Source organism: Emydura macquarii, unplaced genomic scaffold (assembly GCF_026122565.2).
Source record: "Emydura macquarii macquarii isolate MOO-44397 ecotype Brisbane River unplaced genomic scaffold, CSIRO-AGI_Emac_v2 contig_3530, whole genome shotgun sequence".
NCBI classification, from domain to species: Eukaryota; Metazoa; Chordata; order Testudines; family Chelidae; genus Emydura; species Emydura macquarii.
The window spans coordinates 11781472-11791089 of record NW_027133667.1 but is presented as its reverse complement, the minus strand read 5'-3'; the positions used below and the strand labels follow the sequence as shown (position 1 = coordinate 11791089).

Here is a 9618-nt window from a genome sequence, read left to right as displayed (position 1 = left end):
TGGGCATATCAAACGTGGTGATTGTCCTGTGTCTGGAGTACTCTTCTGAGCTTCATTCTCTATATAGAGCACACGCACGCACATGCACAAAGTCACCAGACAGGAGTGTAGACACATGCAATAAAGAGACACAGAAAATCTGGTGCTACTGAATAACAAATTGTATTTTAAAATTCCTCCCCATCATTTTCTTCTTCAAATGAGTCAGTTCCAACTTCCTCATAGTCCTTCTCCAGGGCAGCCAAGTCCTCTCTGGCCTCTGCAAACTCCCCTTCCTCCATGCCTTCACCAACGTACCAGTGCACAAATGCCCTCTTGGCATACATCAGATCAAACTTGTGGTCCAGCCTCGCCCAGGCCTCAGCAATGGCTGTGGTGTTGCTTAGCATGCAGACCGCACGTTGCACCTGGGCCAGGTCACCCCCAGGAACTACAGTAGGAGGCTGGTAATTGATGCCAACCTGGGAATAAGATTAAAGATGAAAGAGAGAAAAGAGGGATTAGGAGAGAGAACAGAAATAAAATAAATAGGATGAGAAAAACTGAGTAATCTCATAAAAGGTTGGGAAGAGAGGGGATGGGGATCTCAAACCACAATATTGAAATTATCCTAATGGCAAAAATCATCCATGTTACCATTTTATGGACTACTCCATTTGCAGCTATAGCGCATGAAAACAACAGAGAGCAACCAAAACTGGATACAGGACCCCAAATGAAGGAGTTCAACAGGATGTCATTGTAATCATCTATATTATTTTTTCTCCGATTTTAATGCAAACCAGCATTTACTTGCTTTTTTTAAACTGCTGCTGCACATTGAGCCCACAACTTCATCAAGATATTCCATATGAACTAATGAAGTAAGTATTTTCCACCTACATATCTTCAAATTCCGAGACCATTAATATGTATGAGAAAAATAGATTATTTTTTCCATTTTTGCTGTTGTCCACATTGCTCTGGTAACTAGGTCTGACAGTGCTGCTGTGTAGCCAGCAGGGGGAGCATAAGCACTTGTGTGATGAACTATGTGAAACTGGAGGTTCTCAAAACACTCTGGTAAATGAAATCTCTGAGTTTTTTGTTGGGGTTTTTTTGTTTTGTTTTGTTTTGTTTGCTTTTAAACATTGATAGTCTAGAGGACAGTCACGTCAGCTGCTAAACACTTAGTGTTGACGACCAGCTAGGTGAATGCTTAGGAGGTTGTGTGAATAGGATATGTAAATAGGATATACCCATTCTCCAAAGGCGTAACTAAAGATTATACATACACACACTTCTAACTATTCCCTTTTGTCACAAGTGAAAAAAATGTTCAAGAGCTGAAATCACAATTCTGGGCTGGACTCCTCAACAATGTCCCTTTAAAACACAGGACCAGTGCGTTTTTGTCCCTCTCACCTTGAAGCCGGTAGGACACCAGTCCACAAACTGGATAGTTCTCTTGGTCTTGATGGCAGCAATAGCTACGTTGACATCTTTGGGGACCACGTCCCCCGGTACAGCATGCAGCAGGCCATGTATTTTCCATGACGTGGATCACACTTCACCATCTGGTTGTTGGGTTCAAAGCAGGAACTGGTGATTTCTGCCACTGACATCTGCTCGTGGTAGGCTCTCTCGGAGGAGATGATGGGTGCATATGTCACCAGGGGGAAGTGGATGCGAGGGTAGGGCACCAGGTTGGTCTGAAACTCTGTCAGATCCACATTGAGGGCACCATCGAAGCGCAGGGAGGCAGTGATTGATGAGACTATCTGGCTGATGAGACGGTTAAGGTTGGTGTAAGTGGGGCGCTCAATGTCCAAGTTACGGCGGCAGATGTCATAGATGGCCTCGTTGTCCACCATGAAGGCACAGTCTGAATGCTCCAGGGTGGTGTGCGTGGTCAGGATGGAGTTGTAGGGCTCCACGACGGCAGTGGAGACTTGAGGGGCAGGGTAGATGGCAAACTCCAGTTTGGACTTCTTGCCATAATCCAGGGAGAGGCGTTCCATCAACAAGGAGGTAAAGCCAGAGCCGGTGCCCCCACCAAAGCTGTGGAAAATCAGGAATCCCTGTAGCCCAGAGCAGGCATCGGTCTGAAAAGCCAAACAGAGAACAGAAGGGATCAGTCTAAATTTCTGAGGCTTCCATGAGCCCATCCTGAGATTGAAACTGGATCCTAAACACAGCACTGAGATCAGCACAGGTCTTCCTGGGGAAAAAACTTGTTAACAATCTCTCCTATGTTCTCCTTCAACAGTCCAGCCCATGAAATATAAATCAAACTCTGTCTATGGCACTTATCTTGGTGAAATCTGTACCTCCAGAGTCTGTTTACTAAAATAAAAAGGGAATAAATATTTAGCTATCTCCTTTCACACCAAGATATTGTGGTAACAGCAACCCAGAACTGATATAAAGTTGAATGTTTTAATCCCAAGAACCACCTAAGAGCATCTGTCTGACAGACCTACCGAACCTTTTCTCACTTGGACCAATAATGGCATCCCCCTGGATCTGACAGTCTCCGCTCTGAACAAAGTACACTATCAGGAGCAAAAGGAGCTAACGGTTGCCTTTCCTTCGCAACGATCCCAAGTCCCATTTCAAAAGTACTGGCACTTACCAGCTTACGGATACGATCAAGCACCAGGTCAATGCTTTCTTTGCCGATGGTGTAGTGACCACGGGCATAGTTATTGGCTGCATCCTCCTTTCCAGTGATCAGCTGTTCTGGATGGAAAAGCTGCCGGTAAGCACCAGCCCGCACCTCATCTGTCCAAGGAAAAGAAACCATGAGAAGCCTGGAATGGATGCACTCCAGTGTGGATGAGTTCTGTTGAACACCCCATGTAGCTGCTAACTGGCAGTGCTGTATGATGTGAGGCCTGGAAGATCTGAGTGTTTGGAAAGAACCTTGGGTCTTATTCTCTTTCAGGACACTGGTAGAAAGTGTAAGCCTGGCTTGACACAAGTAACTTGCCCTCTTTCTTAGTGGGCATAATTGGGAAGGTGAATGGAAAGTTGAGTTGTAAATAGTGTATTGACAAACAGTATGCTGGAGTCAGGATGTCTGTGCTAGTTAAGAGAAGCAGCAACACCTTGATGCTAGGGACTAGAGACAAGGTAAACCTGGAATATAAAGATCAGGTTCCTGTATAGCATGCTCTGTCCATGTGCTGTTCACATGTGATTGGTTCCTGCCAAGTAACCAAGCCAAGTCAAAAATGTGTCATTTAATATATAGCAAATATAATGCAATGGAATGTGTAAATGTATATAAAGGGAGAGGTTGTCTATATAACTTTGGATGTGTGGTACACCTTATACCCACCGCGAAGTTTAAGTCTAATCAAAGCATAGCATTTGCTGTATGCAAATCAAGGAACCTGAGTAATGAAATCCAGAGACAAACTGAGTGTTTTGGATCCCAGAGAACTGGATGAACTGTTCTTTCAGAACTGGATAAAGTGTTCTGGAGTGGAAAAGGTCTTGGAGGGAATCCCAACAAAAAGCTAAAGTGCGCTGTAGGGAGAAGTGAAGGCTGTTGTCTAAGCCCCTTGCTTTGTTTTAGTAGTTAACCAATTTAGGGAACTTGTGCCAAGCCAGAGACAAAATCCCCTGTCTGTTCTGACCAGAGGACAAGCCATCAGAAAAGAGTGAGATTTGCAGGAATAAAATGGTGATTCCCCCCCAAAAAGGGGGTGGGAAATTCTCAGGAAACCCACACCTTCCTTCTCTTGCCTCTGATCTGAGCTGCAGGAAAGCACCACTGAGACAGCAAAGGAAAATATCACAAATAAAATCAGAGTTAAACACTCTTAAGACGAGCAGATACACAAACCAAGCAAACAGCTATTTAAGAATGACACCCTATTGATCCAGGATATACCAAAGTAGCACCATTATAATGGTTTAGTATAGCTGAATTTTCTTCGCTAACTGTCCTGTAGGTATCTTCTCGTTATTGAGGCAATGGAGTCACGAATAGAACCTGGCACTAAAAGTCTTAGGTTGATTAATTTTATCCTAGCCTAGAGGCTAGACCAAGAAACAAAGAAGGAGTTGTCCCTATGACAAAATGGATCCTGGAGAGAAACACAACATTGACACACAGAAGAGTAGTCTCTTTTCCATTTTCCCATGTGAATTCTATACTGACCTACTACAGTTGGTTCCAAGTCCACCATGACAGCCCGCGGCACATGCTTTTCTGTGACTGTTTCACTGAAAAATGTATTAAAGGAGTCGTCATTGTTGACTTTGTTGGGCTGATTCTTGAAGGTGCCATCTGGCTGAATGCCGTGTTCCAGACAGAAGAGTTCCCAGCATGCATTGCCAATCTGAACTCCAGCCTGGCCAACGTGAATGGAGATGCACTCACGCTGTAGGGAGAGAGAGAGAGAAAGAAAGAGAGGAAAGGTCAGGAGAACCAAAGCACATCGTTCCTCCTTCTCCTTCCTAACAGTTATTAATGCCTGGTACATCATTATTCAGAACTCTGAAATCAACCTCCACCTGATTTCGTTTGCATTCTCTAATGCAGTATACACAGCAAGAAGTGGTGTGTGCAAGGACCCATGGAACTGGGACTTAGCCACTGTTCTCGGCCTGCAGTAAAAGTTCCAACTGTTATTTACAAAGATGGAGGTGAAAGTGTTTTGCTGCAGAGCTATGCAAGGAAATAAATAGCAAAACACAAAGACAAGTGGAAATTTGCAGGCATGCACACTCAGCTACATGCCCTCGTGTACATGTATACCCATACAAACATAAAAACAGATGAAGGCAGGAACATGCACAAGTAGGGGCAAGCGGAGCCACTGCCGCCTCCCCCCAAAGAATCACTGGGGGGAGGGCAAAGAGTTCCTCCACCCTCCCCCAGGGCCTTGGCAGGGGAGGGGGAGCACAGAGCTCCTCTGGCCCTGAGGCCTTGGCAGGGGTGGGGGAGCACAGGGCCCCAGCAGGGGAGGGCACAAGCTCCCTTAGGATCCTGGTGAGGGCACAGAACATACCCCTCCAAAAGCACTGGAATTTAAATTCCTGCACATGCCCCTGCAGGCAGGTACATCACATGCTACTTTACTTCAATCCAGACTGTGATAAATTCCATCTGAGGAGCATGTGCCAGATCCACTTATTTTTATTCCTAGCTGGCACCTGACATAGCTGTGTGGCATTTTCCAACCATATGTAACTCAAGAGGGGTGCAATGTCTCCTGGTCCCTTAACCCTCTTATTGCAGGCTGGGCTGGAGGCTGGGAAGTACTGCTTTACGCAGTGTTCACCTCAAGAAAAGACTTGACTCCACATGTGAAACAAATATTCTGAGTTCCTACATATCCATGGATTTATACCCTGCATGTCTAGACATGGCTGGTCAATCAGCATCATCACACAGCCAATCTGCTCTCTCCTTCAAAAATCTACAGGTGAATCAACCTTCTAAACCTTTCCCTTTCTTCATAGACTCCCACAACTGGGAGATTGCTCCAAGAGCGTTAGTAGTGTCATGACTTAATTTATGACTAAGAGACCACACATCTGCTCCCCTCCCCACTATTCAGTCTTTAGTCCCTCTGATTTGAAACCCTGTCCATTTCCTTTGAATATATCAGCTCCGCCTTTGGATCCAGCCTGCTCTGGTGACTCCCAGGGTCAAAGCTGATCTGCATCAACCTCAGTTTTTCCTCACACCAGCCACAATTCGGAAATGCTCTGACTGACACAAGGACAAAAATCTCAATAGAAACAGGAGACTTGAAACCAAGGATCTCAAAGTAAATGGCTGTAAAATAGGTCACGATGGCTTTAACTCTGAAGAGTGTAGTCCTTCCTCAGAGTCCCAAGCATTGTAAACTGATCCTTATAGGATATTTAAATCCTGACCCTGCTCTACTCATATTTCAAATCCCTTCTCTAGTAGTCTGGGGCTCACATTTGCTCTTACTAACTGTGGATCTGATCCAAAGCCCAAGTCGGAAAGACTCCTATTGACTTCAGTAGGCTTTAGATCAGGCCTTCTGTCCACACTGTTCTTTTATAAAATCAGTCTCTGCAGTGTTTGCAGTCAGGTGGAGCACAATCTGATTTAGGCCTTAACTGCACTGAGGCAGATTTAAACCTGCTACCTGTATCTGCGTGGTTATTTCTGAGATGTACTTGTTCCAGCAAGGCCAGGTGTAAGGTTAGGGCCACCTACGTAAATAACGAGTCTGCACAAGTGTATATCTACGTGCAGTGGTAATGGTCTCCAGAGCATTGCTCTGTACCAGTGGAGAATAATACAATTCTCAAGACCAAAATAAAACCCTTTCTTGATATAGATTGGTTTTCAAAATGAGGCGAGGTTTGCAGGTGAATTTATAAGAGGCCCTGAGAGATTTTAATGAATTTACAAGAAACTCCTAATGATTCAATGCCTTGTTTATTTCCCATTTAAAAAAAAAGGAACATTCAAACACCTACAGTGGAGAGGGATGAACAGCATAGTGCGTGTGTGTGTGTGTGGGGGGGGGGTTAAGTTAATTAAAAATATTCACAAAAATAAGCATTTTGTGAACTGTATTTCTAAAATGATTTCTTTTGAGTTTAGAGGACTCTACAAATGCTACATAACTAACAAATCTCATACTATTCAATATGAGAACCATTCTATGCTACTAAAATAGACACAGGATCACAAGCGGAAGCCACTGAATAGTTGAGGTACAAAACCCAAATGCATCCTCACTGTAATTCCACTGACTTGACTGGAGTTCCACCAAAGATAAATTTGCCTCTGTATGTTTTTTTTCTCAGCTTGTATCTGACACATTTTGAACCTCACATACTCCCCCTTTACTTTGTGAGGTCAGGGGTCTGTGACACAAACCACTGATAATCACCAAGGGTCTGATGCTATAACTGGGGTTGTGCGCACCCCTGAAGTTGCCTTGGACCCAGGGTTCAGGGGAAATGCTCACATATTTAAGACTCTAGAGTCCAGACTCCAGCTCTCTGGACTAACCAAGTGTAAATTTCTGTATTTTAGTCTGGTTTTATTGCCTTTGTGATGGTTGAAGTGACGAATTGTGAAAAAAGTAACACCATATATACAGAAGATGAATGAAGCCAAAATTAATTTGTCGTGGTCACTTTCTTGTCATCTGGATTTCCTAGTCTTTTTGTGTGTGTTCAAAGTGAACTTTGCCAGCATGACTTTTTGTAGGGAAGAGGAATTGGACAGGAAGGGTTCATTCATCCTGAGATTCCCTCTTCTTCTACCTGCCTTCCTATAGTAGTAGGAGGTGCCGCGTATTAGGGCAAGTTCTAAGGCTTAAAGGTTTCAATTTGCCTCTTAAGGAATGGAGCAGAATAAAATGCCCACATGCAGCATTCACCCAGCAGCAAAAGGGTGCCATATTGCAAAGTTGGGGCCAGGAGCACCATGCCCACCCATGGCAGCACAAGGAAGTCCTGACCAAGTCCAATTGCATCAGTCTCTAATCTCATCCCCACCCCCCATCCCCGAATCCAGAAACTGAAGCAGAAAACAGTCTGAATCCACCCATCATCAAGTTCCAGAATAGGGGAGATGGCAGATCTGACTCCCCCAACCCCCAGAATCCTCCTGTTCCCTTCATGAGTGTGGAATTCCCACAGTCCCCCCTTACCATGATGTTGCCAGTGGTGTTTGCTTCCTTTCTCAGTCAGCAGGAGCAGCCTTTGATACTGCTCTCTCCGAGGTTGTAACACTCTGAGCTGTTAGGTAGGAAGGGACCTGGGCCATGCACCAAACACCTGCTACTGTCCTTCAGTGTCACAGTGCAGTGTAGGGAGTAGGTCACAATCCTCCCACCTCTGCCCTATTACATCACTAACTCCTTACTAACACACACACACACACACACACACACACACAAAATCCATCCCTACCCTGAATATCTCCTATTCTTTCACTCACTGATCCCTACAAATACACTACATCTAGGTGTACCCAGATACAGCCCAGATTCCACACCCGTTAATCAATAATGGCCACACACACAATTCAAACTCTACACCACGGTATTCAATTACAACCCAATTCCATATTCTCTCACCAATAACTGCTACATGCACATGAGAATCGTTCCTAACCTCCAGTGCCTGAGAACAAGAAAGTGTTAGAAAACAAATGAACGGGGAAGAGAGGGACAGAAAAACAGAGCAAGAAATAGAGAGAGAAAATACATACTGTTACCATTTTAAGTGTGCTATGTCACGGTCTTAGCTGCCAGCCAGTCCTCTCTCTGACTTCCCTTGTGGCCTTTCCCCCATCTGCCTCTCCTCTCATGTTCTGATTTACTTTTACTGCTTCTCTCTGGATACTCAGGGGACTGGAACATCAGCAGTGTGGTGAAACATGGGGGCCACAGTCCAACTGGTCTGCCCAAATAGAGAGAGAGAAATCACTTCTCACCGCAGTGTTTATAGCGAAGGAGTGGCTGGATGGGTAGATATACAGACCCGGGTACTTGCTTCCAGTTACTGCTTTACTGTCTGCTGTTTCTACTCCAGGCTGAGCGTAGGACACCTGTCTCAGTGTCAGAGCTCAGGTTACAAGCAGCACAACACAATTAACTCCTTAGAATCTGAACACCCTCCTTTCTTTAGAATCATACTACTTACATTTAACAGGACATTTAAACAATAACTATTTAAAATATGTAATTCCTAAGCTTTAGGTTAAGCATAGACGTCCTTCACCCAGAACCGGTTAGTAAATTATTCTGCCTGTGTTTGTACCCAGCATCTAATTATATTTTCCTTTAATTTGACTCATAATTTTTTAGGTATTTGAGGAGATTTATTTTCTGTTCTGATCAGTTCCCTTTTGTTTCTGATACATACAGTCTACATTTTGGAACTCTCTACATAATCCTCCAAGCCTCCTTCCCCTGGTTTGACTCTGTAAATTTATCTCTCTGGTTCAAAGAAAGTTTTTACAAAGGAAGAATTCCAGGTACTTTTTTTTCTGTCAATTTTTCTAAAGCTACTTGATTTTTCCATGCTTTTTCCAGCAAACAATAAGGCTTTAGTTCAAATGCTGAAGAATAGTTAGTTCTGGTGTTCTCGTTTCAATGCAACTTGGTTGGTCTCAGAAATTCTAAATCTAACTTGCCATCTGTGATTAATGTATTCTTGGCCTCAAAATGTTTCTTTTGTAATCTCTTTCTTGTTCAATACAGTCCTGTTCTGTTAAAATTGTTGAGACTCCTGGTTTTTTTGTATGGAATCACCTACCAAAGATTTGCTCTGCTGGATTTTTCCCAGTGATAGTATAGGATATATTATGATCTGCCAAAAACTGAGTGTTCATTTTTCAGATCCTTTTCTAAGCCCTATTCTAGGTATTTTGAGAAGCATATTATTTTGACATTCACTCTTCCCTTTGGCGTGAGACAAATAAGGTGTCACTGTATGCAAAACATTATTTTCCGTAACAAATACCAAAATTCCTTGGACAAAAATTGAGAATCATTGTCACTTCCAATGAGTTTAGATAGCCCATATTTTTCCACTATGTTCTCAAGGCTGTTGAGAATGGTGATGGTTATAGCCTTTTCATTATGGACACTTTCTGCCACTGTGAACAATAATCAACAA

At 43.6% G+C, this 9618-nt stretch overlaps 1 protein-coding gene across 1 annotated transcript; it reads right to left on the bottom strand.

Moving 5' to 3' along the window:
* Window positions 1-138: 138 nt before the first annotated feature.
* On the bottom strand, window positions 139-8472 carry LOC137145411 (tubulin alpha-8 chain-like). Its single transcript, XM_067536129.1, is given in 6 exon segments — window positions 139-461; window positions 1405-1502; window positions 1505-2084; window positions 2615-2763; window positions 4151-4373; window positions 8207-8472. Coding segments are annotated over 6 exon segments (1353 nt in total). The 5' UTR covers window positions 8216-8472; the 3' UTR covers window positions 139-167.
* Between the last annotated feature and the right edge of the window lie 1146 nt (window positions 8473-9618).